Source organism: Crocuta crocuta, unplaced genomic scaffold (assembly GCF_008692635.1).
Source record: "Crocuta crocuta isolate KB4526 unplaced genomic scaffold, BGI_CrCroc_1.0 scaffold225, whole genome shotgun sequence".
Lineage (NCBI taxonomy): Eukaryota > Metazoa > Chordata > Mammalia > Carnivora > Hyaenidae > Crocuta > Crocuta crocuta.
In genome coordinates, this window is record NW_027530408.1 from 1,039,353 (window position 1) to 1,066,534 (window position 27,182).

Below are 27,182 nucleotides of genomic sequence, written 5' to 3' on the forward strand. Positions count from 1 at the left end.
GTGGACTTTTGGGACACCCAGCGAGGAGACCCTAAGCCAAGAAGGAGAAGAAAGAGCCTGAAGACCTTCAGTCTGACCCCAGCCACCTTCTGGGGCATTTGGCACTGGAGGGTGAGTGCCATCTCCTTGTCCGGGCCCGTGTCCACCCTCCCTGCTCCTGCCCCTCCTGCAACCTGCTCCCCGGCTCCGAGGTGAGGCTGTGAGGCTGCCACTCCCACCCCCGCCCATGCCAGAGCCCTGCCCTGGGACGCTATAGCAGGCCTTCCTCAGGACTCACTTTTCTGTTACTTATCCATTCAGCCACCCACTTGCCCATGCACTCATTCGTTCACTGAGCAGGTATTTCTTTTACCCTCATACGTGCCAGACACTGTACTAGGTATTTAGGGTGCGACTATGGGGAAGGTGTGGGGCTCAAAACATTTCAGGGAAGTCTTTGCTCCATTTGTAAGCTGGGACCCCTGAAGTTCCCAGTGTGGTCACAGGTGAGTTCCTGGGCTGTAGGGTGCCCCTCACCCCACCTTCCTGCAGGGCTGGCAGCTTCCATAGGCCCCTCAGTGAGGATCTCCTGTGAGGCTGTAACTGAGAAGGGACCCTGGAGAGGGACTTGGGGACCCCACCTCTTGACCCTGAGTTCCTCGGGCCCCAAGGGGTCTGACCCACTGAGAATGGAGTGGAGAAGCAGGACCTTCCGGAAGCAGTGCTCAGGCCCCTCTAACTGACAGAGACCAGGAACAGGGCCCCCTTTGTCACACACCCCACCTGCCCATTTGAACGCCAGCGGGCATCTTTCTACCTCGTGATTCCCCTCTGGAAATCTGGGTGTCCATTCAGTCTATACACCTTCCCTGAACGCCTGCCTCTGTGCCAAGCACACAGTCCTCCGAGTGACCACAGACAGACTGGAGCATATGTGGGAGTGACAAACACATGCCTGTAACCATGTGTTTCTCTGCGTGCATGTGCTCATGGGAGTGTGTGTGTGGGTTGACCCGAACTTGAGCAGCTGCACGTGTGAGCACACTTGAGTCCACAGGTCTGCTGATGAGCTGTGGTCTCTGCGTTTGTGTGTCTTTGTACCCGTGGACTGGCCCGAGTGCCGGCATATGCATCTGTACCTCTGTATTTGTACCTGCGCACACTTCCTCACACACATGTGGGAGGAAGTAGTGGGTGTCCCATGTACACATGCACACAGGTGGGTGGCTGGCCAGTGATGTGTGCGCATGTGGTATCTGTGTCTGCCTGTGTGTCCTGTGCGTGTGTACTGTGGGCCAGTGTCTGTGCTGCCACGTGAGACAGCCGCACATCCCTGAGGGGATCCCGTGTCTGTGGGCATGCTGGTGTGGGGGGGTGTCTAAACACACCCGACAGCTGCAGCAGCCAGAGTGAGAGCTCGGAGCTCCCGGCCAGGCCCACCCTTTCCATGGGCTGCTCCCTTTACCGGAGATGGTTTCTCTCCCTCCATAGTGTGCGGGCCTCATGCCCACCCCTCCTGGCCTTCTTCCTGCCACAGGCTCTCTCCCTATCTGTCCCTGTCGCTGTGCCTCTTTTTACCTGCTCTTCCTCTGACCTGGCTGCGCCGGACATGGCCGTCCTGCATGTGTGTCCCGCCGCCTTCCTGCACCGCCCTGTGCGTGAATCTGCCTCCCGGGCCCCCGGGCTGGTTTTCACTGCTCTCCCTCCCTGGTCCCTGCCCTCCACCCCCACCCCTTGGTCCCTTTTCTCCTTCTCTCTCTCGTTTCAGAAAAGAGGCCCGCTCTGCAGCCCCCTCGGGGACGCCCCCACCAGCTCAAATTCCGAGTGCAGAAAAGAAACCGGACCCCCCAGTGAGGCCTGCCAGGCCTCCCGGACCCTTTGTTACTCAGGAACCTCACCTTGGACGGAATGGGATGGGGGCTTCAGTGCCCGACCACCCCCCACCTCCGCTCTGCCATTCCGGCCTGCCTCCTTCTGGCCGGACAGAACTGGTGCTCTCCTCTCCCCTGTCCTCCCCTCCCATGGACAGGGGACCTTCCCTGCCCCCACCCCCTCCCATTTTGATGGTGTCTGTGACATTTCCTGTTGTGAAGTAAAAGAGGGACCCCCGTGTCCTGCTCCTTTCTCTTGCAGTCTGCTTGTCCGTGTGTCTGTTTTTCCACTTGTCCGTCTGTCCAGTAAGCAGGTAATGGTAGAGGGTGCCCATGTTGGTCAGCTCCAGGCCCCAGCCCTCCCTCCACCCCACTTCTGCTTTCTCTCCCCACAGCTGGGCCGCTCAGCTGGCTCCGCTGGATTGCACTGCCCTGGACCCCACTGTGGCCTTGGCCCCCCGGGGGGAGGAAGCCCAGCCAGCCTCCCGCTTCCCATGGGGTGATCACCCCGACCTCAGCCCTGCACAGACCTGGCCCGCCTTGTTTGCTCCCCTGCAGACAAGGACGAGTGCTCCAAGGACAACGGCGGCTGCCAGCAAGACTGCGTCAACACCTTCGGCAGCTATGAGTGCCAGTGTCGCAGCGGCTTCGTCCTACATGACAACAAACACGACTGCAAGGAAGGTAAGCGCTGCCAGTGCAGCGCCCGGCGCCCCCAGGGCGGGGCTGGCGGGCCCCCACGGACTGGGGGTGGGGACGCAAGGGCACCGGTGCCATCTCCATCTGGCTCAGTGTAGACTCAAGGTCATGGGTGCTCCCGGAGGTTACCTTGTTTTGCTCCCCCCTCGTCCACAGATTCTTCCATCCTCAAAATATCCAAACTACCCACCCCTCCGTGTCTCCTTGTGCATGTTAGGAGAGGAGGGGCTCGTACTTGTCCCCAGGCTCCTTTTTTAGACTGATCTTAGTGCTTCTTAAAGTCCATGTGCAAGTCCTTGTCTTCATAACGACCTTTCTGTGGCAGAGAGGCAAGATGGCACAGCGGTTGAGAGCACAGGCTGCAGCCAGGCTGCCTGGCCCAGCCCCGCCGCTTAGCCAGCTGCATGCCCTTGAGCACTTCTGCTTGTTCCTGTGTGACACAAAGGTAACGATAGACCTACCTCAGCAGGGCACAGTGCTCTCTGAAGTGCTCCAAACAGTGCCACACTCATAGCAAGCACAGTCATGTATGTCAACTGTTATTGGTCACACTTCTGACCCCTGGGGACATTCAGAACAGAGTCACCGCCTCCCAGACACTAAAGCCCTGCAGATATTTGAAAACAGCTCTCCTATCATCCCCAACATCATCTGATACCTCTTTGGACATGCTACAACACTGGCCTGTTCCAAGTCACTAATTCCATTGTGTCCCCTGCCTGCTGGGGACATACTACCCCAGCAGCACAACACAGACTTGGCTCTGCCACTGAATGTCTGTGTGACTTTGGGTGAATCACTGCACCTCTCTGAGCTTCAGGTTCTTCACCCACGAGATGACTAACAATGGTATCTGCCTTGCAGCATACTAAGGTTTACAGATCTCACTTGAATAATTAGCACAGTGCCTGGCAAATGCTTCTTCTCACTGTTCTTAGGTGGACAACCAAGGTATAAACAAATAAACTCCAGGCTAAAATAAACAGAATTGAAACCCTCAGCAGTGACCCAACGGACACTCAAGAGCTTCTAACCCGATCACTTTAGTCTCCCCAAATACGGAGTTCCTGACTCACAGGGCCTCCACATCTTTTAGCTGGAGGGGCCCTATTCTGTGGTTGTCTAAAGTACATCTCTCTCTCTGTACTGTGTGAAAAAGAGTACACTGACATCAACAAGATAGCTGCGAGAGGTTTTAGACTTCCAGGGTGGACGGCCTATGTGTAGCTCTGAGTTATTTTAGAAGCGCTTGTGGTTCCACACTCAAATGATAAGTGAATTACAAATCAGTATTTCCTGACCCCTCCCCAGAGGCTGTGCAAAGTTCAGCAGGGCCCTCAAGAGGAGTGTCCCTTTGGGGTGCCTGGTTGGGTCTGTTGGTAGGGCATGCAACTCTTGATCTCAGGGTCATGAGTTTGAGGCCCACATTGGGCATAGGGCTCACTTAAAAAAAAAAAAAAAGGGAGTCCCTCTGTCCCCAAGGAGATTGCAGTCTAGCCAGGGGAGAAGTGGGCATACACAGAGAAATTAGAGGGCCCTGAAGACCTGTGTAGAAATGGAGGAGAGCAGTGAATGTGGCTTCAGGAAACCACCGAAGGATGATGGACACAGCCCACAGGTCCACTGTGGAGAGCCAGGAGCTCTACCTGCATCCACAGAGCCTCTGGGCAGCTTGCACACTGCTCTCGGGGCCTCGTGGCTATGCGTTCATCCTTTGAGCTGCTGACTATAGGCACCTAGCCATCCCTTTCTCTTCCATGGCCCACAGTGCCCTGGCCACCCGTTTATCCCCCAAGGAACCTGTCAGATTGGATGATAATAAATAATGAGCATCAGCTTTTAAATTTGTTTGTGAGGCCATGCTTTCAGAGGTGGGAAGGCATATTGCAATGGATCAAGGAGCCATAAACAGTGAGAATGGGGTAATAGCAAGTTTTCTTGAAGGTCAACTGAGAAGAAAAGGAGAAAGGATGTGCAGCAGCTGGAGGGGAATGTAGGGCCCTACTTCAGGATGGGGCAAAGCTCAGGAAGGTCCACAGGCTGGCAGAGATGGCACAGAGAGTAAGGGTGGATAATTTGTGATACAAGGGTACCCAGATGGTGGGTGGCAATGAGCTCCAACCCACAGAAGGAGGGACTCCTTTTTGGAGACGAGGAAGGGGGAAGGTAGGTTTGCAGGGAGGGGCTGGAAGGTTGAAGTTCTTCATATCTGAGCCCCTGATTTTTTTCAGGGAGGCAGGAGGTGAGGTGATCTTCTGAGAGGGAAGAGATGGGAATTGAGAGGGCCAAAGACTTAGAGCCATTCTTGAGGAGGCGAAGGGTGGAGGTGGTGAAGGACAGATCCAAGAGTGTTCAGTGGTTGGGGCCACAGATAGGGTTTTCCAAGAGGGCATAGTAGAAGGACAGTATGTAGATGAGCAGCCAGGGTGATCAGCCATGTGGTCCAGCCAGATAGGGAAGCAAGTTAAGACAACCATGGAGGAAATGTTCAGAGAAACCAGAAGGATCGAGACCATGAGGGCCTCTCTAAAGCTGAAAAAGTATTGAAAGGACACTGAGGGTCTGAGCGCCCTGGAAGAACAGGAAGTGGTCACAGAGAGGTGATGTGTTTGTAGTATCAGGCAAGGCCTAGGTTAAGGTCACGAGCAAGCCCAGCTTGAGAGGAAGATGGTAAGTGCCAATAGAGCTGAGAAGATCAGGGACAGAGAAGCTAGAGTTTGCTGACATCACCTAGGATGGCACCAGGAGTTGGTAGAGAACTGAGTCAGGTGCCAAAGTCTTCTGTGAATGTGGAAGTGTGGCAGGAGACCAAAGGATGACAGCATTGTGGAGGGCAGAGGGGGTGTGGCCAGAAGGCCTCTTTGAGGGATCTGCACTGGGTACCCGTGAGGGTGGCTTTCATGGATGCTGCCAGGCAGGCCTCGCTTGGAAGCAAGCAGCTAGGTTTCCCCGGCCATGGGTAACTGAACAGAAAAGAAGTAATATGTAAGCCTTTCGTCAGTGTGTAGGTGGGAGACAAGAAAAAGAAGCAAGGAGGGCAGGAGGGAAGGGCTTTTTCCTTTCCCAACAGGGGGCATTGGAGCACTGGGGTCCTTGCTGATCCCCTTACCCTCACTGCCCCACAGCTGGCTGTGACCACAAGGTAACATCCACCAGTGGCACCATCACCAGTCCCAACTGGCCTGACAAATATCCCAGCAAGAAGGAGTGCACCTGGGCTATCTCTAGCACCCCTGGCCACCGGGTCAAGCTGGTAAGGTACCCACACCCCAACCTGCATGGGGACCCCTGCTCCTCCATGCCATCAGGCTGTCACCTGTTTCCTTTCAGTTCCAAAGCTCTGTGTAGTTCAGAGGTCCTGACCAGAGTGATGCAGACCGCAGGCTGGTGGCCTGGCTGAGCCCACAGGGCTGTCATCCCTGTGAGGATCCTTGTGAGCCCCAAGTCTGGTCTGGACAGAGGCCCAGTCCCAGTACACACTGGGGGTGTGCCTGCCATTGCCCATTCCTGGATCTTCCTTCATGCTACCAGCAGTACCCCTGGCAGGGGCCACTTCCCTGGTCCCCATCAGCTGGGGTCTGGAGGCCTAGATTTGGGGCCACCTGCTGTCCCCCAGACAAATTCTGAACTTGCTGTCCTCCTTCCTGGCCTCCAGACCTTCGTGGAGATGGATATCGAGTCCCAGCCTGAGTGTGCCTATGACCACCTGGAGGTGTACGATGGCCGTGACGCCAAGGCCCCTGTCCTGGGCCGCTTCTGTGGGAGCAAGAAGCCAGAGCCTGTCCTGGCCACGGGCAGCCGCATGTTCCTGCGCTTCTACTCCGACAACTCCGTCCAGAGGAAGGGCTTTCAGGCATCCCACTCCACAGGTGAGGCCCCCTCAGGCCAGCCCAGCGTCCTCACGCTGTCTGGTTCTGCAATCCTGCTCTCACAGGTAGGCCCAGGCTCAGGAGTTTCACAGGGGGAGTAGGAAGAGCATGTGAAGGCACAGATGGACAGAGCTGTGGCCTGGGTGGACAGAGACTGTGTTCTGAGGGCCGGGCAGGGGAGCAGGGAGTGAGCACTAAAGGGAGAGTGGGAGAGGTTCTGATGAGGGGCCTCTAAGTTGCCGGAAAAAACAGAGGGCAGTGACGCCAGTGGGTGGGGAATCCAGGGATGGGGAGGGAAGCCCCACAGTCCCCAGTGGTAGGACGCCTGACTGTGCAGCAGCCCACCCACATTCCAACCCCGAAAGTCACTCATCTAGAGATCCTTATTAACACACAACATGTATGATCGGGCGGTGCTCTAAGTGCAGGCCACAAAAATGAAGCGGACAAACATCTCAGCCCTTGAGGGGCTCACTTAGCGATCATTTGTCCATTTATCTAACAACCATTTACTGAGCTCTGGCTCTATGCAAGACTCGGAGGGGCCCATGGAGATGAATCAGACGTGAGCCCTTCACCCCCACACACCAGGAACTCACTGTCCAGAGGTTAGACGGGACGTGCACAGATAGTTATAGCATGAGACAAAATGTGATAAGCTCTAGCTCTGAGCAGGAGTCGGTGGGGTCATTCCAGCGGGGGGAGGAGCCAAGGCACAGCCACAATTCCAGGACAGCTCTGGGCGTGTACAGGTGACTCCAGGTCATTTTGTTTGGCCTGAGCAATGGGTACATAAAGACAGGACAGCAGTGAAGTGGAAACAATGCAGCAGCAGAGAAAGGCTGGAGCCTGACATGGGAGGCCGGGAACATCAGACCAAGGGTGTCAGATGGGGGCTTCACAGGCTCCTTGTGGGTCTTGGGCTGCCTGGTGGGGAGTCCCCAGGACTACTGGATCCAGAGCCTCCTGTCCTTCCTTGTAGCTCAGTCCCTTACCCAGACCCTGTCCCATCCCCCCCTGACCCGTCCAGGGAGACATAAGCACCAGGTATCCTAGAGGCCAGAGGGCTTCCAAAGGAGAGTGGATGCTGAGGACCCTGTCCTGCATGCTCTCATCTGCCCCTCCCAGAGAGGGTCCCAGACTGGAGGCCCGGAACTCTATCAGGCCGTCAGAGCTGCTCTGTTTGGCCCACACTGTGTTTTTTAAAAATGTGAGCCAACATTGAAAAATCAAGAGTTTTCGCAGAAAGTCCAGATGTAGTTCTTCCCTCTTAAGAATGGAAGCCCTGGCAACACAGGGCCCACATTCTTCCATGACAGCCATCAGCTGGAGCAAATGAGCAGTGTCCTCTTTTGACAAGCGTGCCCTCCCCAGGGCCTCAGCTCAGAGTTGCCTAACAACCCGGTGTGTCCCCGGGCCTCTGTGGGCATCTATCCAGAGGCGGAGCAGCAGAGCACTTGTTCTGGGCCACGTCCCAGGCCAGGTCCAAACCCACTCACCACTAGCCACGTGGCCCTCCCTCCAGCTAGCTGTGAGGGCTCAGCATGGTGAGGCGCAATGCCTGGTCCCTGGCCACGCTCCGGGAGTGGTGGCCGATCTTGTTGTTCCTCCCGCAGAGTGTGGAGGCCAGGTTCGGGCAGAGGTGAAGACAAAGGATCTTTACTCCCACGCCCAGTTTGGTGACAACAACTACCCTGGGGGAGTGGACTGCGAGTGGGTCATCGTGGCAGAGGAAGGCTATGGCGTGGAGCTGGTGTTCCAGACCTTCGAGGTGGAGGAGGAAACAGACTGTGGCTACGACTACATGGAGCTCTTCGATGGCTATGATAGCACAGCCCCCAGACTGGGGCGCTACTGCGGCTCAGGGGTGAGACCCCCGCCCCCCACCCAGCGCCCATGTTTCTGCAGGCATGGGGTGCCGGTATGGGTGCTAGTGCACGCCTGGCCCTTTGCAGGAGCTGGGAGACCCCGCCTGGTGGGTGGCTGCTCACAGAGGCCTGCCCTGCCCGGGGCCATCCCCACCCAGGAAACTGTCCTTTTTTGGCCAACATTGTGGTTTCTGCAGCCTCTGGGACAGGCCCTGCCCTGACCCGAGCCTGCTCAGCACCAGTTTATTTGGACCTACAGGGTAGCTTGCATCTAGAGAGGCTGATGGAATTCCCTCTGCCCCCCTCAGCCCTTGGTCCAGTCCAAAAGCAAGGCCCAGGGTCGGGGGCAGAGGTTGAGGCAAGAGCCAGGGACCTAGGACCTGAGCCGAACTGTGCTAACCAGTCATCTGGCTGAGCCATAAAAACGCCCTCATCTCTCCCGCTGCCAGTTTCCCTTCTTGGTGGGAGGCCAGCTGGTCCCACAGTCCTTGGTGCCACTGTCCAAGCAGACACCGAGCATTGCTTCTGGGTCCATAAAATGGCACTTTCAGAGGCAGTGGGCAAAAGTTTGCTTGATTTTAACCCAAGCCACAGGAAAACCACAAAGGTGGATTTCTCTTCCTCTCAGTCAGAGCTGTGGCTTCTTTTGTTTTTGTGAATCCTTCCCCCCTTTAGAGAACGCCATCTTCTCTCCATTACATACCCATGCATGTGCATACACACACACACACACACACACACACACACACACGCCCTCTGCTCCTCACCTCTCTGGTCCCTCACCTCTCTCTTGGCTATGCTCCAGTGTAACTGGGCACCCTAGGAAGCCTTAAACTTCCTTCCTGGAGCTGCAGCTGCAGCATCTACTGGGCCCAGCACTCGCCAGCTGAATGTGCCCTTAGGACAGAGCTTCAGGCTTCCTAGGGCTGGGACAGCGGGGAGAGATAGGGGTGGGGGTGGCGCAGGAGCAGAGCACACAGGCCCCTTGCCTGCCTGGCTCACCACTCTGGAATCCCCTGGCTGGCAAGCCAGCACTCACCTCCCCACTTTTTCCTTTGTAACTCCCTTGATCTGGCACATTCCAGTGAGCCACACACCAAATTGGGTGTCCCCAGGTGGCTTCTTCCAGAGACTTCCACCAGGCTGGAGCCAACGGGAGGGAACCTGGGGAAGGAACCCAGTCCTGTCAGGGCTTCCTGGCAAGGTTGCTGGAAATGTCCCCAAGGTTCTCGGAAATGATGCTTTCTGTGCCCTGAGAGCCAGGGCATCCGTGTGCTGAGGCTCTGCGGGCGGCTCTCACTCTGAGGGCCTGCACACAGAGGTGAGGAGGGGCCTGCAGGAGCTAGGCAGGGGCATCACCTGCAGCCGACCATGGCCAGAGACCGTGGCCAGAACCGGGGGAGGATGGGATGGGAACGGCAGCAGCTATGTCTGCGGGAGGACCCAGCTATCCCATCTTCTCCAAGAGGCAGCTGAGACAGTGAGAAGGCAGCCTCTCAGAGAACCCACTCCCTTTGCAAAATCCATTCACAACCACACTCTCATTTGCTCCCTCCCACAACCCCCATCAGCCCTTCTGAGCTTGGAAAGCAGGGGTGGGGGGAGGGGGGACATTTACTCCTGCTTGCCCTTGAGGGAAGCCAGGCTCAGAGCCGGGCAGTGCCTTGCCTAAGACTTCACAACTAACTCGTTAATACCAGCGTTAATAGCAGCACTGGGTTTAGAATGAAGTATGACTTTGAACTTAAGACAAGTTCCGCCATCCCCTGCTTTCCCCCTCCTCCAGGCACCCCCTTAAACTCTGGCTGGCAATAGTCTTCCTCCTGCTTTAAGGGGCTGGGGGAATCTGGTGAATGTCTTCGAGCCGCCCACCTTCCTTAGAGCTGTGGATCTTGGGGAGGAAAAACAGCAGCCTCAGCCTCATGCCCGTCCCTTTCCTCCATCAGCCTCCCGAGGAGGTGTACTCAGCGGGAGATTCTGTCCTGGTGAAATTCCACTCAGATGACACCATCACCAAAAAAGGCTTCCACCTGCGGTACACCAGCACCAAGTTCCAGGACACACTGCACAGCAGGAAATGACCACTGCCCTCACGTGGGGGCAGGGACGGGAGGCCTACTGCCCTCAGTCACCTGGACTGGACAGTGGGAGGTGGGCAGGAGGTGGGCACCCTGTCCCCATCCCCCAGGCACCAGGACCTGCAGGCCGATGGGCCAGGTGAGGCTGTCCTCAGGAGGCAGGGGAACTGGACTCCTTCATGAGCCCCTTCCCCATGATCCCTTCCTCCTTGCCCCCACCAGAGCAAGGGGCCAGGGCCAGGGAGCCAGAGCTTTCACTGAGACACTTGAAGTGGCCATTCCTCTCTGGAGGCCTGGCCTGGTGGGGAGAGCGTCTGTCAGCAGACCCTCCCATCTTCCCTGCCCTGTCTAAGTGCGCTGTATTGTGTATAGCCGGTGGCATATCTTCATGTAATGTGCATTTCCCACCCCTTCTCCAACCTTGAAATGGTTTTTTCGAGCCCCCATTTCCCCACTTCCTGGGGTGTGAGTTTCCATAGGAGTCCCATAGGATGCACCATGGGGGGGCTGCAGGAGAGGGGGTGGGGAAACAAGACGGGGCTTCTCTCAGGCCCAGAGGCTGGTCAGCCACATCAGGGCACCCCAGCCAATAAACTGAAAGTGTTACAGCCAGTATCTTGTGCCAGATGCTGTCTGGGACATGGGTGTGCGTGTGTGGTGGGGGGGTGTCTCATTCCAGATGTGTAGGCTTGCTGTGTCTGGGGCCAGCCCACAGCCAGGACACCTGGCCCCGCTGGCTGCCCTTCCTTCCCTCGATTCCAGGACCCCTGAGGGTGTGATTTCACACTTGGGCACACACAAACACAGCCGCCTCGCACACTCCAGCCTACAGGCATACCGCATACACGCACTGCTCATCACACTCCCACACAACGAGAGGAGTGGAACATTCTGTAAAAAGGCTGTTTGGGGGTGGGGGGAGGAGGGAGGTATGTAAAAGGGGATAGGCGTGTGTCTGTCCAGCTGGTGTCCATCCATGTCTTCTGTCTCTAACTAGGGAAGGGGTGGGTGGGCTGGAGGGTGACCCAGCGGAGCTCACCAGAAGCCAGAAAACTGGCATCAGCCTGAACAGATCCACTAACTGGCCCTGAAACTCTGCCTTCCTGAAGGTCAAACACCCAGTGCTGGCCCCCTGCAGGTCCATCTCTTCTCATGGAAACAAGAGCCAGACACTAGGCAGCCACTGAGCAAACATTCCAGCTCTGGCCCCCTCTCCCAAGACTGTGTCTTGTCTGGCCTCCTCCCCGCTGCCATTTCCCCCTCCCTCTCTGGACAGCAGTGAGGCACAAACCTGTTTCCCAGAGACCAGGAGGAGAGAAGCAACATGGCTGCTCCTTCCATTCAGAGGACCCTCTCCCCCTTCTCTACATGGTTCTCAAAGGGAAAGAAAGCAGAGAGAGGCCCCAGGTTCTTATGCCTGGGCTGGCCTCTTGCAGATTTCAGAGCCAGGCATCCTGCTCCAACCCCCGGGGCTCCCTGAGATCCTTCAGTGGGTCTGTAGGTCTTTTACTGGCGTCAAGCTCCTCCCTATTGCAGAAGCACATGTTGTGCCAGATGCTCTCTCTAGACTGTGGGAGGGGACCTACCCCCAGGCAGCAGTATGGCATGGTATACCCCAGATGGGCCCTTTAAGCAGAAAGCAGTAGTGGAAACCAGACACACTGCTGGCATCTGATGTGTATGCAGGACCCTCTCCTTCCAGGAAGCCAGCTTGCTCCAACTGTCAGGGTACAGCCCTCTTTTTCCATCCTGACAGCAGATGAGGCCTTGAAGTCCTGCAAGGGAGGGGGTGATGGCCCGAGAGTTTCCTGCCTGTTGCTCCAGTGAGGTCACAGGCTGTGATGTCATAGCCACCCCTCCCTGCCTCCAGCTCCTCTGACCTCAGTGTTCAGGACAGCCTGGAGGACCATGAGTAGAATGGAAAGGCCCGCAAACCATTGGAGCTGCCTGGATCTCACCCAGACACTTTGCCAACCCCCTTGGCATCCGCTCCTTCACAACAGAATTTGTAGTCGGTGGTCACAGCTCTCCTCACCAGCTGCCTAGGGCCCTCTAAAGCTCAGAGGGCCCTGCTCCCAGTCCACGAGCCACATGCCCAGAAGGAGCCAGGGGCTTTGAACCCCCTCCAAACTGTGGAGAGTGGGCTTCAACCCACAGCGAGTACCCAGTTCTTCACTCCAAACAAGGGCTCTGTGAACAGCAATGCCACAGCTAGAGGCAGCTCAGGATTGACTCACGCAGCCACCCCAGAGGCCTGTCCCAAGACTCCATCACCACCATAGACCCAGATACCTCTAAGGACTTAGGAGCCATGCTGGTGGACCTTCCCTGTCTTCTCAGGGCCTATCTTCAGAGGCTGCCTCCAGGTGGTAGAGGCTGCTCAGGAGCAGGGTGCAGGCCATTAATATATATTCCAGAACTTAATTCATGTGCTCTCAATGTCTTGCCCACCCTTACCCTCCACCAGCTTCAGGGTTCCAGACTAGACCCACTCCACTGTGGCTGCCCATCAGCTCAGTTGATCTGTGCCATGGGAAGATACTCCTGCTCCCACAACTGTCTCCAAGCCCTTGGGGGCCCCCCTGAAGGCCCCCTTGGTCCCAAGTACATGGCCAGTAGTGGAAGAGTTGGTATGGATCTTCCCCAGACTTCTTCCAGGTCGAAATAAGCATATACCCTGGAGCTTTCGGCTTATCTTTCCAGGAGTACCCATGTAGCCCTCAGGGGACAGGACAAAAGCATTTGCCTGGCACTCAGGAGACCTGGATCTGCCATGCTTTACCCAGTGGCACTGGCCAGCTGTTTCCTCTATTCCACAAGCCTGTGACCCCTCCCCAGCAAGCCTCCTGCCACTGCTGAGACAGACAAGAAGACTCAGGGTCTAGTCTCCAAGCAGCCGGAAGGCAGGGTTCCTCATGGGGGGCTGGACATGGGGGGCTTCTAGGGCCAAGTTTGGTTCAACTATAGTAGAAGGAAAGTCACATGCCCTGTACCTCTGCCTCACTGTTTCTTTCCTCCTTTTCCCTTCCCCTCCCTCCCCCTAACCCTAACTCCATATACTTCTCTGTCATGAAAAAGTCACAAAATTACATGCAAACATAGCCGGTTTTGAATACAAGCTCTACCATTTGGTGGCTGTGTCCCCCTGGGTGAGTCATTTAACCTCTCTGAGCCTCAGTTTCTTCATCTAGACACATGGAATGATAACACGTCACAGGGTTTCAAGGAAGGAATGAGATACCCTTTGAAGAGATCCTGGCAAATAGGAGGCTCTCCATAAATGGGCCTTCTTTTCCTTTCCTCTGCCAGACAATTTTCCAGTTCCTGGACTACTCTCTTTCTATGCAAAAAGGAAACTTCTGGGTACACTAGTTTCCAGCTGAGCATTAGGAGCTTAGGGCAGATGTACTCCTGCCAGAGAAGGCAATGCTTAGCCCGCAGAGGCTTGTGGGGCAGCAGGAGACATTTCTGGCTAGCTGGTAGCCTTTCTGGGCACCTCCCAAGTCACACCCTGTGCTTGACTGTCCCTACACACAGGCTGATTCTAGAATCTGTGAAAAGATTTGCTGCTCCAGTTTGCAAAAATAGTAGTGTCTGATTTGGGGAGCGGGGAGAGGGCAGCCAGATGTTTTCCCCAGAGAGCCCCGAGGCCCCCAACCCAGCCTCCCACTGACCAGCCTGCTTCTCCTGCTCCAGCCTCCTCCCAGCCCGACACCCTCCCCTCCCCCATCCCAAGAACATCTGGTTCCAATCTCCTCCAGATGCTGTGGCCAAGCTGTTTTACGGCCAATCACCTCAGCTCAGCTTCCTGAAGGCCTCCCTCCATTTGGGGGAATGGTCCCTCCTCATCCCTTTCCTCCGGACCCCAGCCACTTCTTTCCCTAACACGGAGAAGAGACACATACCCAAACCATACAAAACTGTGAGGGTCCCTAGAACTGGCACCTCCCCTCCCGATACCTTGGGGGGGACTCTCATCCATTCAAGATCAAAAGAAAGTTGCTACCCCAGAAGGGAAAGAATATGCAGAGGAGACAGAAACAGAGAGTTGGAGGCATGAGTGTGAGTGGCCATGTGTATGCGTTGAGTCTATCTATGTGTTTGTGTTTGCACAGCAGAACACCTGACTTGTAATCTGAAGGCACCCCTTGGTGGCCACTGCCTCATTTCCCCCTCCTTGCCTGTACAGGAGTGGGGATAACTTGGGGTCCCTGGGCTGGACAGGGTAGTCCAGGGTAGTCCCTCACCTTGTGGCTCTCTGTGGCAGCAAAGTGTGTCTTCTAACTCCAGCATAGGGAGGTGGTGTGTGTGTGTGTGTGAGCGTGCGCGCCTATTCGCACGTAGACCTCTTTTCCCTCTACCAGGTCGGATTAGAGAGACACAGGCCAGAAGGGACCCCAGGGCAGATTCCAGCGAGTGCCCTGACCCAGCTCTGATGAGTGCCTCGAGCAGCAGAGGGCTGGCGGTGTGCCAGAGAGCGGCCATCTGGAGAGAGGAAGGAGAAGCAGGCTCTCTGGAGAAACCTGTGTGTGGCCCCACCCCCACCTCAGTTGGCTGCCTTCATCCCCCACTAAGAAGACACTGGGAGCCAATCCTTCCCTAAGAAACCCAGAGGGTTCACAAAAGGAAGACGAAAGCCTGCACTTCTGGAGGATTCTGAGAACCCCTCTGGGGTGGGGTGGGGGTGTCCTGACCAGAGGCGGAAGGATGGACCCTGGAAGTCACTCCCCATCTGTGGAATTCTGGACACTGGTGCTGCCCACTACTTTAAAAGAAGGCTCCTTGGCATTTGTGACTCTACAGCCCCCCCTGGTGTTATTCGGGATGGAGGTGCAGCGTTGGTTAGCCAGGAGACATGTGGAGGAGACCCTTGAGAGGGCCACGTATTCAGATGGGCCTGCCCATGTCTTACTGCCCACGTGGCCCCTGGCATACGCGAGAGAAGACAGGAAAGCGCGATGGGAAGATTCCAGTCTCTGAATCAAATCTAGGCACTGTCGCCTACCTGGCAAGCCTTTTAACTTCTTTGTGCCTTGTTTCTTCATCTATTAAATGGGAATACTACAGCACAGAGCCGTTGTGAAGACTACATGAGCTGATGCGTGTGAAAGCACCTGGCCGGATGCCTGGCCCATAATCGGCTCTCAGGAAGTGGTCGTTTGCCCTTCAGCTATCCCCTAGCCCAAGGAGGCTGTGTCCCAAGCTCTGGATGACACATACACGTTCATTTGGCCCTGAGCCCAGGCAGTGTCAGCGAGGTGACTCTAATTTTTCTGGAGCTTTCCTACTCTAGCAGAGGATCATTTTAATAAGTCCATAATAATAGACGCAGAGGTGACTCAGATCTACAAATGAGGAGCCCTGCTGGGGAGGGGACATTTGGGCTCTGGGGGAGGGAAATTCAGTAGCATCTGGGGTTGATGCAGTGTCAGGCTGCTGCATTGGGAAGGGTTCCAAACAGGGGACCTTGGTTAGGTCTCCAGACTGCTACAGATTCTCCTCTAAGAAGCCTCAGTTTCCCCTTCTGCAAAGTGCAAGCTCGTAAGTACCAAAAGCCCTTCAAAGCCCCATCCGAGCTAGAGATATGGCTCTGCTCTCTGAACTCTGCCTCCCACAGCAAGATTTGGAACACCCTTGGAGACAGTTCCAGATGTCTTGTCCTGGGGGGCATCCCCATTTGAGTTCCTCTGTGCTTGTGCAACTTGCCTAGCCAGAACTACCCCTCCCAGAGCCCAAAGAGAGTCAGGGCTCTCAGGCCATGGTGGTTTATTGATGCAAGCACAACACAGGCGGGTGTGCCCCCAGCTCAGGACAGACACAGGGCCAGGGGAGAGCAGTGGACCGCCCCCACAGCAATGCTGTCAGCAGAGGGGGGAGAGGCCTGGGGGCCCATATCCTCTCCTCCATGCATCTCCCAGGGCCCCCAGACCTGCTCTGTGCCACAGAGACAGCTGACCACACCACTCCCTGTGGCTACACAAGAGGCAACCAGCTGTCCCACCTGTGCCCTTACTGAGATATGGCCTTGTTGGCCTGCTGGCCCCTTCTGTACTTCATCACAGAAATCCGGCTGTCACTGTGGGGGCTGTTGTCCTCTGCCTGACATCACCTCCATTATCCCCCAAACAGCTAGCCGCCTCCATCCACACCTCTACCTGACCGCCCCCTGACCTGGTCCGCTTATCTCCGGGGTCCACCCTCACCACCCTCATGACCCGTACAAAAGTAGGAAATTGGCAAAAATGCTGGGAGGCCCAGGAAGACATCATCAAGAACTCCCCAGGGAAGGTGCTCTCTGCCAACTGGTTCGCAGTGGGGAGCGGACAGTGCCAGTGGGTGGGGTGTGAGGTGCGGTGGCAAGGAAGCCACAGTCCTGGTCACACACAGGCACAGTGCAGTCACGGCACCATGGCAAAGAGAGCGAGCGAGCAAAGCACACAGTCAGGCAGGGTGCCAGGGCTCTTAGGGAAAGCCCTCAATTCTAGTTCCACACTGGGTCCCCTTGGGGCGTGAGGCTGCCCACTCCTGGCCTAAAAGGGGTACCTCTGGGTCTCAGGGGTCTCTTTCCCCCTCCTCAACCCCAGTGGCTGCCATTGGGGGAACCAGACCTCAGTGCCCCGAGCAAGGGAGAAGGTATGCTGGGGTATATATCATCTCCAGGTAAGAAAGGAAAAGTCCCAACAGCCCGGAGCCCCCAAAAAGCCAAGAGGAAAAAGAGGGCCCCTTTCTAGAGGGCAGGTGGAGAAAGGAAGGGACAGCTCTCCCCATGCAGGAAGAGGGTGCTGGGAGTCAAGGTGCAGCTGGGGGGCAGAGCGGTGCAAGAGACTATGTATAGAGGGAAAGGGCCGGGCCTGGAGTGGGAGGTCCCCGGCCCAGCAGAGCGGGGAGGGGCATTCTGTGGTTGGCCCTGAGTGGGGTGGGCGGGGCTAAAGAGGAGCACCCCGCAACTCTCTGCTGCGCCTCTTGGGGCGGGCAAGCTACACTTGGCTTTGGCCAGGGTGGGCTGCTCAGCGAAAGCCCCCAGGCTGCGAGTCTCTGTTAAGTGTAGGCCGGAATGAAGCAAGAATCAGCAGGACGGGGAAACCGGGAATGGGGAAAATCTCCAGAAATCTACCCTTCTTCCACCAACCTATCCAGGCTAAGAAGCCTTTATAAGTCAGCCAGAAGTTGAATACGCCTTGCTTACCAAGGGGACCACCCTCTGTTGCCTCGAACGCCTGCGGGTTGGGGAAGGGGGAGGCGGTGGCGTGGAGGGAGCCGGGGACAGGGGAGAGAAAGCCAGCTCCCTGAACCAACGCCACATCGCCACCCTGCCTGTCGTCTCTCCCTAGCCCCCCAGCTCCCCAGGAGTCCCTAGCGGCCCACGCTGATGTTGCAGGTCTTGCAGCTGGGGTCTTTCTTGGCGTCAGCAGTGGACAGGCTCATGAGCTGGTGCCCGCTAATCTCCCCCAGGGTGCCCAGGGACAGGTCGACGGGCTCGGTATAGATGATCTCCAGGATGAGGTCCTGGGCATGGCGGAAGATCAGCTCCCCATCCTCCACGCTGCAGGTCAGGAACTTGTTGCAGGCAATGTCCAGGAGGGGCAGGCGGTCACGGCAGAAGCGGTCCCCCAGGGAGCCCTTGGGGGCCAGCACCAGGATGGCATAGTGGTAAGCTGTGTACATACAGTAGAAGTCCGCAAAGTAGAGGTTGGTGCTGGGGTTGAAAAGGCGCTGGGCAGGGATCTGGAAGCGCCAGCGGCCGTAGGGGGAGTCCTGAGGCGGCTGGCCTGTGTTGAACTCTGTGTTGCAGCTGAAGAAGACGCCGTGGAGCATGCCGCTGGTTGGGGAGCCATGGCTGCCGCTGTTGTCCTTCAGGTAGGGCTGCAGCATGTTCCCACAGTGGGTCCTACCCACACCCCAGGGAAAATGCCAAAGGGAAGAGAAAATGCCGCTGGTTAGCTGGGCTGAGGCTTGGCTGCTGTGTGTGGTTGAGAAGGGAGCCAGCGCAGCACCCAGCTCTCCCACCCACTGCCGCCTCCATCAGTCACAAATAGAACATTCCAGAATGCGAGATCAGGGAGAGCCCGGGAGAAGGGCTGATGCAACCTACTCCTTCTCAGAGGAGACGTCTGAACCTACTACTGCCCAGTTTAAAACCCTTTAGTGGGACTTTCATGAAAAGCAAGCCCATCTTGATCTGGCCTTTCTAACCCCATCTCCCACCACCCCTGCATCCACAGGTAACATCCTCCAGCCACATGTGAACCCCAACTTTCCTGCCTTTGTCCGTTTGCAGTGCTCTTCCCTCTGCCTGGACTGCCTTTCCCACCTCCTTCCACCTAGCCTGGCAAATTCCTAATCATCCATCAAGGCCCAGCATAGGTATCCCCTGCTCTCCAAAATCTTCCAGGAGCATCAGGTACTCAACAATTACACATATTCATTACATTCCTTCTGTCTGTACTGTCCCCCTGATAGACTCTGAGGTTTTCAAGAGGGGGGGGGACTCTGCCTTTATTCATCTTTATATCCTAGCACATATGAGTGCTTTCTGACTCTTTCTCACTTGCTGAAAGAGGAGCTCAAACTGGCCTCTGTGCTTCCCTCACCATCTCCCCCTGGGACCCAGGGCTTGAACTGGAGAGATGGCTGACCCTTGGCATTAGAACCCAATGAAAGGAACTGTCCCAAAGGAGGAGCAAACCCAAGATCTCGTTCACCCAGGCCAGTTAGCATGACTCCCCCAGGCAGCCCCATCCCAAGGACAGCCTTCTCCTTCCCTGGAGCCCAATCCCAAACAGCCAGCCCTCCCCTCAGAGCCAGCTTGTGAGAAGACACCATGGGGACTCTGGTCTGACAATGACAAGGTGGGGGTGGTGTCAGACAGCCAGGGCTGTGTGGGCAAAGCAGAGCCAGGGGAGGAAGGAGAGACCCAGGCCCTGCTAGGGGCCATGCTGTACCTGGCGTGCTGGAAGTACTCCTTGTGGTGGTTGCGGTAGAAGACAGAGAAGCGGAGCATGCGGCCTGCGATCTGCTCAGCCTTCTCCTGCAACTGGGCCAGGTGTTCCTTGGCATAATCTGCAAGAATTCAGGCTGGTAAGCTCAGGGCCAGGCTGGGCATCACAGCCTCCCACATTCACCCACCGTGTACATTGAACGTTAGCACACGTCTGTCCTCAGAGCAACAGGAGATACCAAACAGTCGCAGCACCTTGGACCACACAGGAACAGGTCAGGTGGCCCAGCTGGGAACATGGACAGCTGGATGCTGTTTGTCCTCATCATCTCTGCACCCTCATTGCCAGAGGCTCAGATCTCTGAGTCAGAAAGGGGTAGGGGCTGCCCAGTTAGACAATCATGCTGGGGGCCCGAGGAGCTGTATGTAATCACTGGCCATCCCCATTGGAAGAGGACCAGCAAGCAAAGGAAGGATGGAGAGGGAAGAGAGAAGAGATTTGAGGTCCCCTAGGGAGGCCCCAAACCCACTAGGAGGCTGTAGAAGCCAGTGGAAATTACAGGTGGGGGCTCATGATGAGACCATAGAGCCCTGAAGTGAAGGTTTAGCCGGACCAGGGTCTGAGGCAGTGACTGCTTCCACACCCCAGGCGAAGCAGGGAAGGCTGGAAACAGGATGATAAGATTAGACACCTCCCAGGGCCAGGATCAGAGTCTGGGGCCCTGGGGCCCAGGCAGGGCTGCTGCTAGCCAAGACAGAGCCTTTGTACAAATTAGAAAAAGGTGCCCTTTCCTCCTTGCTGATGCAGCCCTGGCCAGGGTGCTGGGTTTGGCAAGAGTAGCATGGACTGGACTGCAGCCATCCCCAGCTCCCTGGTTTGAATTAAACTCCCACTACGTGTGGAGTTCTGGGGTAAACCAAGAGGCTTTCCCTGCAAGGAGTGGGAGCACCTCCAGAGAGTGGGGTTTTGCAGCAGAGTTAAGAAAAAGCACCACTCAAAAGAGAATGGCACGTCAAGGAGACTTGGGGCATAGACCTTGGCAGAGGATGGAGCCAGCAGCTTCAGAGGCCCGGGGCTAAGAATGTTCCCTGCCTCTTTCTTGTGACAGAGAGAGATCTGGAGCAGTTCTCACTGTGGACACCAAAGGAATGGAATATTGTGGGGCAGATCGCGGGTCATCTACGACCAAGTACACATAAGCCTGGTGTTTGTTCATGCTGGAATTTGCCAACTGAATTCTGGGGAGAGGTTTGCAGGACCACGGAATAGGGGTCATTTTCCCAGGCTATGTGGAGCCTCAAGACGAGCAAATGTGATTACCTACTGAATATCCATCTATTGACGATGGATAAACAATGTGGTCCATACATACTATTATTCAGCCTTAAGGAGGAAGGGTATTTTGACACATGCTCAACATGGATGAATCTTGAGGGCATTATGTAGAGCAAAATAAGCCAGTCACAGAAGGACAAATACTGTGTGATTCCCCTCACATGAAGTACCAACAGTAGTCAAATTTACAGAGACAGAAAGTGGAATGATGGTTGCTGGGACCTGAAGTGAGGAGGGAAGGGGGAGCTGCTGTTTAATGCGGATAGACTTTCAGTTTGGGAAGTTGAAAAAGCTCTGGAGGCCGGTCACACACCAGTGTGAACGGACTGAATACTGCTGAACTATACATTTAACAATGGTTAAAATGGGAAATTTTGTGCTTGTGTGTTTTTTGCCACAATTCAAAAAACTATGCTTGCCCCAAGCCAGCAAAGTAACTCCATCCCTGTAGGAAGTGGTATTGTCAACACAATTAGCAGTGCTCGAGTCTGGCCCCTGTGTTAGACTGCAGGCTTGTTGGGGGCGGGACGAGTCTCATCCATGTGTATCTCCCTGACAGCCTGAGCGTGGTGCCTGTATACGGCAGGTGTTCCTAAGTGTGTGCTGGAGCAAGATCATATGTCCCAGCAGGACCTCACCCCCAGTGCAGAACTCGACCGTCTCACTCCAGCCGGACACCAGGTACTCTCCGTCACTCTGCTTCACGGCGGTCTGCACGGCTACGCTGTACTCCGTGCGGGGGCTCAGGAACCAGTGGCCTCTCACTGTCATGGGCAGTGGGACGGCCTTGGCCACAAGCTTGGTGGGGACATCCTGAGAAATGGGATGCAGACAGAGAGCCAAGAGTCAAACTGGGGGTCACGCCCAATCTTGGTGTTCTGCCAGAACTCATACTCCCTGGATGGCCCCTGTGCTGCCTGAGGAGGGCCAAAATCTCCAAGATTCAATGGCTCGGTGCCCTGGCCACCACTTTCCTGAGGAAGCAAGCAGTGGCCATTGGGAAGGCCATACAGATACCCCCCAACCTCCACCCCTCATCAATGTCCCCTGATGCCCATCCTCTTGGGAACTAGGGAGAAAGGCCACAGGGGTGGAGGCCGAAAAGTTGAGGGCGGCAAGACCTCCGTTTTCGAGGGAGACTTCGAGAGCTCTGCACACTGCAGTGCCGTCTCCACGGCAACGGCAAATGCTGAGAGCCAGGGAGGAAGGGAAAATATCCTTATTCTTTGGGGGGGAGGGTTAAGGGGGTGGTGTTGAACATTCACGTCACCGTGGCAACTGGCCTGCCAAAAGACACCCAGATCGGGAGAGCCAGTTCCAAAGAGAGAGAGGGTGAGTAACCCACATGATACAGTCGTCGTGGGAACCAGCTCCTTCCCACCTCACTCTTCCCCCTTCATCTCTGCCAGCTCGAGAAGGTGGGAGCCTTCCTCCCGCCCACTCCCACACCGCTCTGACCCAGGGAAAGGACACCCCAGCCAGTGGAGGACTCTCTCATGTTCCTTTCCTAAACCCAGCCACCAATAGTCCAGACAGCCAGGGCCAAAGAGGATCACAGGGGCCTAAGAGGAGTCATTGAGGACCAAGCAAAGGGCCCCACCCCTGCCCAGGGCCTGTGTCGCCCACGCAGGCCCACATAAGTTGACAACAAAACAACAAAGCTGCTTTCTGAGTCAGGGGCTTTGTCAGACCCTGAGATGTCAGCCTCAGGTGTGATGTCTGTGGCCCCCTCCAGGTTTTCCTGACCCCTCTGAAGCCCAGTCATGATGTCGATAATAGTGTTCACAGTGTCTGAGCCCCAAGCCAGACACCACGCAAACATTACCTCACCGAAGCCTCTCACAAACCTGTGGGGGCTGGCATTATTATGCCCTTTTTACCAGTGAAGGAACTTGGGCTCAGAGAGGCTAAAGATCTTTCCTAAGATTACACAGGATAGTCTGAACCAGGCTTCTCTGATTCTCAGCGATCGTCCACACGCGTTCCATCACCCTGCCTCCTTCAAGGAGGGGTGTAAACAAGAAGCCCTCTGCACACCTTCCACTCACCCGGTGCTTGAACTTGTTGGAGTTCTTATTCTCCTTCTTATTAAGATCAATGAAGTAATGGGTGACCCTTTCCAGGTCACTGTTCTCCATGGCCCAGGAGATGCGAAAGGAGTCACAGGTGATGTTGTTGACTTCAATGCTGTGGGGCGTGGACAGCAGCTCCATGCTCCCCTGCGGCTTGGCTCCAGTGGAGACTGACGGGAGAGGAAGAATTAGCACCTTCCTCCCCAACATCGAATTTTCTGGAATGTCTTGCTCTCAGCATCCCTTGCAAATTGGGACCTTGGGAATCCACTGATTACACCTACCTCATCCAATCTGTTGGGAAGATTGCATGGAAAGATGGAGGGGTAAGACCAAAGATGGGGTGCGGTGTCCCCTGCAGGGGGCTCTTGGCTCTCCTCAGAGGGGTCTGCAGAGCAGACGGCACCTGACAGGTGGCAAAGGCAGTGGGAATGCTGCAAACGCCAGGCAGGACAGATTTGCAGCAGATGGAGCCGAGGAGGGGGGGCCTCAGCCAGCAGGCGTGAAAAGAGAAAGGGGTGGGGGTGGAGAGAGCTGTATGAGGCGTAGGAGCGACAGGAAGCACCCACGGAGGAGACCAGTGCCACAGAGATGCACTTGGATACATTGGTGGCGGGAGGGGGCAGCATGGGCCACAGCTCCTCTTCCACCCATAACTTCTCAACTATCACTCTTTCCTTTTAGCCAATCCTCTGTTGCTTGACTTGTTTAAATGATTTGATTTACCTTTGACATCTACTGCAGGCTGACTATGTGGTAGTAACTGCAGAAGCATCATTTCATGCAAACCTCACAATAGTAGGTACTCTTATCATCCCTGTTTTATTTTATTTATTTTATTTTATTTTTTAAGCAGGCTTCACGCCCAGCACAGAGCCCAATGCGGGGTTTGAACTCAAGCCCCTGAGATAAAGAGTCGGCCGCTTAACTGACTGAGCCACTCAGGCGCCCCATCCCCATTTTACAGATGAGTTAACTGAGGGGAGGGGTACTAAGTTGCGGAAGGTCGCGCATCCTAGAAAATGATTTGAATTCATGTCTGACTCCAGACCTCAAACTCTTTATCATTAAGCCAAGGTTGTGTCCCCTCATGTATGCATGTGTGTGTGCGTGTGACCTGTGTGGCATGCGTATATGCATAGGTGCACATGGTTTTATTGCTATTTAATTTTCTTCCTTCTATCCTTCCCTTTCACGTAACTGCGTTTTTTCTCACCTTCCTCTCCTCTCACCTTTCTTCTACCCAGGCTGCTCTTCCAGGTATGAAAGGACCATAGCACGGTCACTCACCTGTGCCTTCACTAGGAAGAGCTCTGTCCTTGACTATGGCCTGGCTCACAATGTCTGGGGAACAGGGTGGAGAAGGGGGAGGGAGAGGGGAGGGACTGTCTCTGGGACAAGAACATGAACGTGGGTTGGACTTGCTCCCGGGCATTTGCTTAACGCCCAGTGGAGCTCATGCTTTCCTGGTTCTTTCTCAAGCCCCGTCCAAGCACACCTCAGCTTTCTGGAATGTGGTTTCCTTTTCTCCCCTCTGCTTCTTCTCTTCTCTTTGCCCAGGCGCTAAGGGTGAGGGTACCTTGTGCCTTCGAAAGCAGGTACTTCTATTTATAGCTTCCAAAAGATCCAACCCACACTCTCCTGTCAATTAAGCCTGCTGTGGAGCCTGGTACCTCTAAATTCATCTGTGGGCTGCCTGAGTGGCAGGCACAGGGTGAAGAATATGGGTGATGGCTTTTACCTATTCCAGGTTGTCCCCTGAGCCCTTGTTTCATTTGAGCTTCCTACCCTAAAGCATGAGCCTGCCTGTTGTGAAGTCCAGCCAAATGCCGGTGGCTTGTGCACAGAGAATCCTATGGCAAACAAGCATGGGGGTGCTACCAGGTCCACCCAAAAATAAAGCAGAATAGGATTGGTAAACAACTGGATGGTAATAAACCAGCTTGCAATTCATGGGGACAGATGTGGAGACTTGGGGAGTTGCTATCCTCTGGGCTCCCTGTGAAAATCTCCCCGGGGGAGACACACACACGCACCCACATGCACACACACACACGCATCAACACAACACACCAACACAGACACACTCCCAGCCTAGAAAGGGCCTGAGCCACCCCCTCCCATCCTCAGGAAATTCAGTCTATGCCCATCCCGTGGGTGGGCACCTATTCCTGCCTCAGTAGTCCTCTCTTCAGCATCTCTCCCAGAGACGGGGCAGCCATCTTTGCAGGGGGGTGTCTCCAGGACCTGGCTCACCCTTTCCTTTCTACAGTTTTAGAAAAGCTGAGATTACTCCCCCATGCGAGTTTGGGAGAGTCGTAAGTGACACTCGGGAGAACAGCAAAGCCAGGGTGGACCAAGGCTGGGTGTGAGCCCCAGTTCTCCATGTCCAGGTGACTGGGGAAGGTCAGGGCATGAGGGGCAGGTCGAGACAGGACCCGAGAAACACCCACATGGCCAAGACAAGCATTTAGACACCCACACATAGGCAGGCCAACATGCATGCGTACACACGTATTCATACACGAACACATGCACCAAATGTGCCCACCCACACCTGCTGCACACAGGCTGCACACATCTCCTAGGACATTCTTGATTCCACGCACTCACCTACGCACTCAGGTACCTCCGCCACCTTCCACATTCTAAGAATGTCCCACAGTTTTCCCTCTACTAGCTGTCAGCGCCACACAGACCCACACATGTTCAAGTTCACAGGCTCACGCACACACATGTACAGACACACATTCTCACAAGCTATATTTGGGGGGAAAAGAAAGCCACAGGCACGTGCTACCTCCACAGAAGGCATGCAACCCATATGCCTGCTTAAACACACATGTGTATTCACACGCATGTCAACCTCTGCCCATATTCTGAGATTCTGTCCCAAGTCTTCTCCGGGCTCAAAGACCCCGGCTCTGGAAATGTGGTTTGTCTCTAGCCACACTCTGCCAGCCCTGATCCTTCCCATGCCGACAGGTTTGCACACCTATGTGGGGCTGCCCACAGACAGTAGCTTCTGCCCACACTCTCCACCTGCCTACCTCTTTCTGCTCTGGAGTTGCCCCTCCCCACTTAGAAACGCTTTGGTTGCATGCATTCCCTCCCTCAACATGTACTCCCACACACATGACAAGTGATATGTCCACCCCATAAATATACTGCCTCACACTGCCCCCACCCACATAACCCAGAGGCTACTCAGATAAGTGATCCCCCCCTACATACCTCACGTGTACAAGAAATGTATGTTCCTAAACATGCCACACAGCAGTGGAAACCCACACATGAGCTTAAGTGTGTACATACAGAACTATCTACGCAAGCAAACCTCCAGGCTCCTCGCAAGCATGCATACATGCCGTACACACGGATACCCCTTGCCCATGCCCATCCAGAAAAGCCACCCGCAAGCCAGAGGGAAATCTTTCCCCACCCCACTGTCCCTGTTGGCATCGCTGACTGCAGCAGAATGGTCACGGGGTGACTGACTATGGTGCCCTGGGGACTGGATCCGGGGGTTAACCTCTTTGCCAAGGCCCTGGGGAGTGGGGGACAAGGTCGTTGGCCCTAGCCATTCAGGTGGTTACCGTGGGCAGTGGCAGGCCCCTGGTGCCCTCAGCTCTTAGCCCCTTGCCACCTGAGTCTCTCTCAGAATTGACAGCAGGATGCTCTGGGGAGAAACGGCACTCACCTGGCGCCACCCGGCTCTGCAGAGGAAGACCTGGAAGGAAGAGAAGGGAGAGACCTCTGTGTGGATGTGCTCCCCAGGGAGAGGGGCAGCGGCGATGCCTGGGTCACAGACAGCGGCGCTCGCTCGCTCCTCTCGCTCCTCTCGAGGCTGCCAAAGAGGTTTCTTCCATGCCCCGCAGGCAGGCAGCTCCTGCCGGCTCCGCAGCGCACTGCTGCTGCCCCCAGAGAGGCGAGGTTCCCAGCCGAGCGCAAGGAGAGGCGAGAGCGAAATCAAAGCAGCGTGGAGGAGAGAGAGAGGCAGAGAAGGCGAGAAAGAACGAGAGAGCCAGACCGAATCTGGCTCCACCAATGGGATCAGTGGCTGCCCAGCGTCAGGTGACGATAAGCAAGCTCGGTCCCTGATCGCGCCGCTCGCTCTCCTGGGCTGGTGGGAGGGGAAAGGGCACAAGGTCTCCCAGGAAGCTACCCTGATGTCCTCAGAGATAGCAGCGGTGGCTGCCACTTTTTCCTTGTTTTTCCAGGACAAGCTGCCCTCAGAAGAAGTCCCTCTAACACACCCCTACTTGGAAATCTCTCACTTGAATGCAGCCCCCAAACTTTAGGATGCTGGGAGAGGGGTGGAGCTGAGCCCAAAGGCTTGGGAGCCCCTAAATAGGGGTTCTGACTGGGGGAAGGGAAAGGGTCCAAATGGGGTCTATGAGGGTGGGAGGCGGTTGGTTCTGTCTTCAGTCTGGATTCTCTCCTCAGGGACTTTGGCTGATCCATGCCTCCAT

At 55.7% G+C, this 27,182-nt stretch overlaps 2 protein-coding genes across 2 annotated transcripts in view; one reads left to right on the forward strand and one right to left on the reverse strand.

The window, feature by feature from the left end:
- BMP1 (bone morphogenetic protein 1) overlaps positions 1–10,977 on the forward strand; it is a 44,083-nt gene extending 33,106 nt beyond the window's left edge. Inside the window, exons 18-22 of the mRNA XM_077766645.1 lie at positions 2,409–2,534; positions 5,675–5,802; positions 6,205–6,418; positions 8,035–8,285; positions 10,233–10,977. Coding sequence (XP_077622771.1) covers positions 2,409–2,534; positions 5,675–5,802; positions 6,205–6,418; positions 8,035–8,285; positions 10,233–10,367 — 854 coding nt within the window. The 3' untranslated portion in view covers positions 10,368–10,977. The remainder of the gene's footprint in view (positions 1–2,408; positions 2,535–5,674; positions 5,803–6,204; positions 6,419–8,034; positions 8,286–10,232) is intronic.
- A 5,136-nt stretch (positions 10,978–16,113) lies between these two features.
- On the reverse strand, positions 16,114–26,735 carry PHYHIP (phytanoyl-CoA 2-hydroxylase interacting protein). The gene is made up of 5 exons (XM_077766601.1): positions 26,411–26,735; positions 22,687–22,880; positions 21,277–21,451; positions 19,307–19,424; positions 16,114–18,252 (listed from the first exon to the last, which is right to left on the reverse strand). Exons 2-5 carry the CDS (start codon positions 22,849–22,851, stop codon positions 17,718–17,720), a joined length of 993 nt encoding a protein of 330 aa, XP_077622727.1. The 5' UTR covers positions 22,852–22,880; positions 26,411–26,735; the 3' UTR covers positions 16,114–17,717.
- Between the last annotated feature and the right edge of the window lie 447 nt (positions 26,736–27,182).

Excerpts from the sequence above, each read along its gene's own strand:
- PHYHIP (XM_077766601.1), bottom strand. The coding sequence starts at position 22,851 with ATGGAGCTGCTGTCCACGCCCCACAGCATTGAAGTCAACAACATCACC. Across the intron at positions 19,425-21,276 it reads GGTCGAGTTCTGCACTGGGG|ATTATGCCAAGGAACACCTG; the intron begins GTGAGGTCCTGC and ends GAATTCTTGCAG. Across the intron at positions 18,253-19,306 it reads GAGTACTTCCAGCACGCCAG|GACCCACTGTGGGAACATGC; the intron begins GTACAGCATGGC and ends GGGTGTGGGTAG.